The sequence below is a fragment of the Frankliniella occidentalis genome, unplaced genomic scaffold (genome assembly GCF_000697945.3).
Source record: "Frankliniella occidentalis isolate FOCC.00 unplaced genomic scaffold, Focc_3.1 Scaffold190, whole genome shotgun sequence".
In the NCBI taxonomy this organism is placed as follows: Eukaryota; Metazoa; Arthropoda; class Insecta; order Thysanoptera; family Thripidae; genus Frankliniella; species Frankliniella occidentalis.
This window is the reverse complement of record NW_026267316.1, coordinates 108,694-113,137: the sequence shown is the minus strand read 5'-3', so window position 1 is coordinate 113,137 and position 4,444 is coordinate 108,694. Positions and strand designations below refer to the sequence as shown.

Below are 4,444 nucleotides of genomic sequence, written 5' to 3'. Positions count from 1 at the left end.
CACATCAAGTTTCGTTCTGTATTTGTTTTTGATGTACGTGAGGTCAGAAAATGTAGATTCAGCCAAGTATGTTGCGGCGAATGGGAGTAGCACTCGAACTGCTCGGTCGGAGATGCATGGATAATCCGCCGAGAGGGAGAGCCAGAATGTGTCGAGGGGAGTTGTTTCAAAGTGCTGCATAGTTGACCGATCAGCCTGCAGGTCACTCAGCTCCTCGAGGTGTTTCAGCGGCATGTCCCACTCTTCGACTCTGATCGGGTTCCTGACCCAGTCCAGCTCTTCCCCGGGTAGGTCCCCGAACCACTCTTCAAATTTTCCGGAGAGGCCGTCAAGATGCTCCGTAATTTGGCTTTTGATAAGTAAATCGTCCTCTTCGAGCAGGCCATGGAGAGTCGGAAACATGTCAAACGTGTCATGTAATGCCTTTCTTCTCCAAATGTTAAGCTTTCCTTGGAATCCATTTATCTTGTCACTCAGAGTTAGCACATTGTCATTTCTTCCCTGCATCGACACATTCAGTTCATTTAATTTCTCGAGGATGTCCGCTAAATATGCAACCTGCTGTACAAATTTAGGGTCATCCCAGTAAGTAGCCAGCGGCGATTGTTTGGCGTACAGAAATTCACGCACTTCAGATCGAAGGGTGATGAGGTGGCGAGTAACTTTCCCTCTTGAAAGCCATCTTGCCTTCGAGTAGAAAAGCAGAGACGTATACGCCGCGCCCACCTCTTCACACAAAATCTTGAAAAGTCTCGTTTGCAAGTGGTGGGCTTTGATCTCATTAACCATCTTCACGATGGCGGCGAGGTAAAGCACCGCGACTACAACCCACAACCCACCCGTCTGCTTTGAAGACGTTTTTAGCCCGCTCTTTTGCTTAAAAGCTATACTAGGTAGATATACGCCAGACCACGTCTCGCGTAACAGGCTTCGCGATATCTCACGAAACACTGTTACGCTGCGACGCGCCTAGCATACATCTACCTAGGCCTGCGGCGCTGACACCCGAGTCGGGAAGCGCAAAAATGTACACAAAGATGCCTTCGGCCCGTCAACTTCCCGTCGCTTCGACTAAGAATGCAGCGTTGTTCATTTTTTCGCTTATTTTCGTCAAAAACTCCTTGTGCCGCCTAAATGGTTAAAGATAGAGCCAAACGGAAGAAATTTTCGTCCAAGGGGCTCTATTTTTATGAGGTATCTCTGAGGAAACTGTAAAGAAATATTTTTAAAAACATTATTAGTGGGACCTGTGGTTTTTGAGTTTTTTTAAATTCAATTTTTGAGCTAGAATGACCTTCTTTGAACTTGATCTGTCTTTTTATGACACAAAACGACCCTTAAAATCCCAGGTCGCTAGCTCAATTCGTTCTCGTGTTATCGTGATGACAGACAAACACACACACACACAAACAAACAGACAGACAGACGCGAAACTTTTTGATCATCACTGGAGTAATAGGCTTCGCTAATCGCTCAGCCAATAAGCGGGCTTATGCCATCCCCTCTGTGTCTGTCTGTCCGTTCCCCTAGAAGGACGTGAGCTAGAGGTCTGAAATTTTCAGGGTATTATTGTTGTCACTTTTGGTCAACGAAACGGTTTGGTGCAAATCCTGGCAACCACCCCTGAGTGGGTGTGAGGGGGTAACAAAGAAATATGGGTTGGTCCAAGAAGTGGAATTTTTTTGTTTTTTATTGTCTCCTAAGGGGTAACTCGTGAAAGTAGAGCCCGTTGGGCGAAAAATTTGTCCGTTTGGCTCTATCTCTCACCGTTTACGTGCTAGAGGGAGTTTTACCCACGAAAGTGGCTTAAAAATAAATATATTAATTTTAGAAAACATTTGATGGTCTCCTAAGGGGTAACTTGTGAAAGTAGAGCCTCTTGGGCTAAAGTTTTGTCCTGTTTACTTACAAAAGGGAGTTTTTCTTACCAAACTGGCCAAAACAGAAATATTTTTACTTTTCCAGAAGTACACTTCTGTCTGAGAAGTATGCCGTCGGTTCAAAATTTTCTTCTAAGCAGAAGAGTGGGCTTAGTTTATGGTGGGACATCATTAATAAAACGTGCACACTTCCATGCAAAAAAGCAAAATAAAACAATAAAATAAAAAACACCACAAAAACATTTATTTGTTGTTCGAACACGTTCGGAGTCAATCAGAGTATGTTTGGAACCCAAACGCCGCCGGCAGGCCAAGCTGGGCCCGCTCCCTGTCGAACCGAGTTGCCGGTGGAGCGAAGCGGAGCTGGCAACTTGGTTTGGCGGAAGAGCGGGCCCAGCTTGTCGGGGGGGGGGGGAGGTTTCTTTCCTCTTTTGCGGTTTTGGGCCTTCTTCTACAACTTATTGCTCACTAATGCAATTTTAAGCTTATTTTTGTCAAAAAAGACCCTCCAGCGCCTAAACGGTTAGAGTTTGAGCCAAACGGACGAAATTTTCGCCCAAAGGGCTCTACTTCGACGAGTTACCCCTTAGTAGATAATTAAAAAAAATATTTTTTTCTGACTTTTTGACCTACCCCATTTTCTTTGATACCCCCTTTTCGTCCTTTAGGGGTGGTTGCCAGGATTTGCCGTAGGCGTTTCGTTTTCTAGGAGTGAACCTTAAGATACCCTGAAAATTTGAAGTCTCTAGCACATCTCCTTCTAGTGGAACAGACAGACAGACACGAGGTCGTTTGCATAAGCCCGCTGGATAGCTTTTTCAAAGCAGAAGGGCGGGCTAAAAAGCAGTATATCAGAAATTAGAAAAAACAATACCTTTATATTGACAAGGTGGAGGAAGACTACCCCTTTTCTTACTGCTTGATTGTACTAAATTCCCACCTCTTGATTGACCAGTTGATTGAGGATGTGCTGGAAGAGGTTTATGTCTTCTTACGTGACTGATGTACTTCTGATTTTCTAAACTTCTTGCTCTTCCCTTGATTATTTTTACCGTCACTATCTTCATCAAATGAAAATGGAGTAGTCGTCTTCTTTTTTCTAGATCCTCTTCCTAGTTCTTTCTCCGACAGTAGCCCATCAGTGTCATATGCAAATGGTAGCATTGTTCTAACAGCCTCATAAGAACCTGAAAAAAATATATCAATAAATAAATGCCATACGCATGGTAGAGGGGGCAGTTGTACACTCACCGTACGTTTTGCGTATTGTGCATGATTTCAATACTTAGGAATCCTCTGGGTCGGCATAGTCCTTAGAAGCAGCAGCTTCTTACTGCGGTCTTCAGGGCACAAGACCTCCCCATCCAATATCCACTTGTGGGGTACAACCGCTACCTTTATCTCGTCAGAAGGGAGAGGACAGTCAACAATACTGTATCTTCTGGCCTGAAGGCAAATAACTAGATATTATTTAAATTTTGAACTACAAATACATTTTGACGCAAAAAAAAAACATGTGACAGGCTGAAACAAACGATAAATTTATTTAGGACAGACAGCATTGTACGGCAAAAGAAGGGAATATTATTCGAGTGGGACATGCAGCATAGTACGGCAGTAGAAGGGAGGTTAAAACAAACGATAAATTTATTTAGGACAGACAGCATAGTACGGCAATAGAAGAGAATATCATTCGAGTGGGACAGGCAGCATAGTACAGCAGTAGAAGAGAAAATCATTCGAGTAGTACGGCAGTAGAAGGGAAAATCATTCGAGTAGTACGGCAGTAGAAGGGAAAATCATTCGAGTGGGACCAGACATCATAGTGCGGTACAAGGGAAAATCATTCGAGTGGGACAGTCAGCATACTACAGCCGGCAGCAGAAGAGACCTACGACTACGAGACGGCGGCGGTGGGACGGACTTCCCGGAACTCCCGAGTGCCCCAACAGCACGTAGCCTCGAACCAGTCCTCTAGGAACGTTGCGAGTATAGAGTTGCCACTTTTGGTGCCGCCGCAAGCAATTGGGCAAGCAGAGGGCATCTTGAGAAAAGTGAAATCTCAGCAACGGCGCTGAATATAATGTGAAACCGAATGACACAGTGCCCCCGACGAAAAAGAAGATGTTTGGACACCACGGCCCGAACAAACACCGTGCGGACTGTTCGTAAGCGTCATTTTCAGAAGTTGGTTTTAGGTTGGAATCACATCTTCACAGTTAAAGAACTCGATAAGTACTTCAGAGCGCCAAATAGGATTGGTAGGGTCAGAACCAGCCTGTTCCAGCGATTCCAGCCAAGTTAGCTCAAGTTATTGAGTTATAACTTATACCCTGGGAAAAAAAGTAAGTGGCAAAGTGCAATTAAGTGTCACTTGGTTGCCCCCTTGCTAAGGTGGCATTGAAGTGGATTTTGACATTTTAAGTGGCAAGGTGGCGAAGTGTCAAAAGCGGTAAGGAGGAGGCAGAGTGGCGCCCGAGTGGCAACAGTCTCCCTATTTTTCGCACATATATCTAATTGTACTGAGGTCCCCCAGGGGACTCTCTGTTCAAAAATAGGGGCGG

The 4,444-nt window shown here is 44.8% G+C and overlaps 1 protein-coding gene across 1 annotated transcript in view; it reads right to left on the bottom strand.

Annotated features, from left to right (window-relative positions):
- Positions 1-789, bottom strand: part of LOC127750435 (zinc finger BED domain-containing protein 5-like) — a 1,843-nt gene extending 1,054 nt beyond the window's left edge. Inside the window, exon 1 of the mRNA XM_052272135.1 lies at positions 38-789. Coding sequence (XP_052128095.1) covers positions 38-789 — 752 coding nt within the window. The remainder of the gene's footprint in view (positions 1-37) is intronic.
- Between the last annotated feature and the right edge of the window lie 3,655 nt (positions 790-4,444).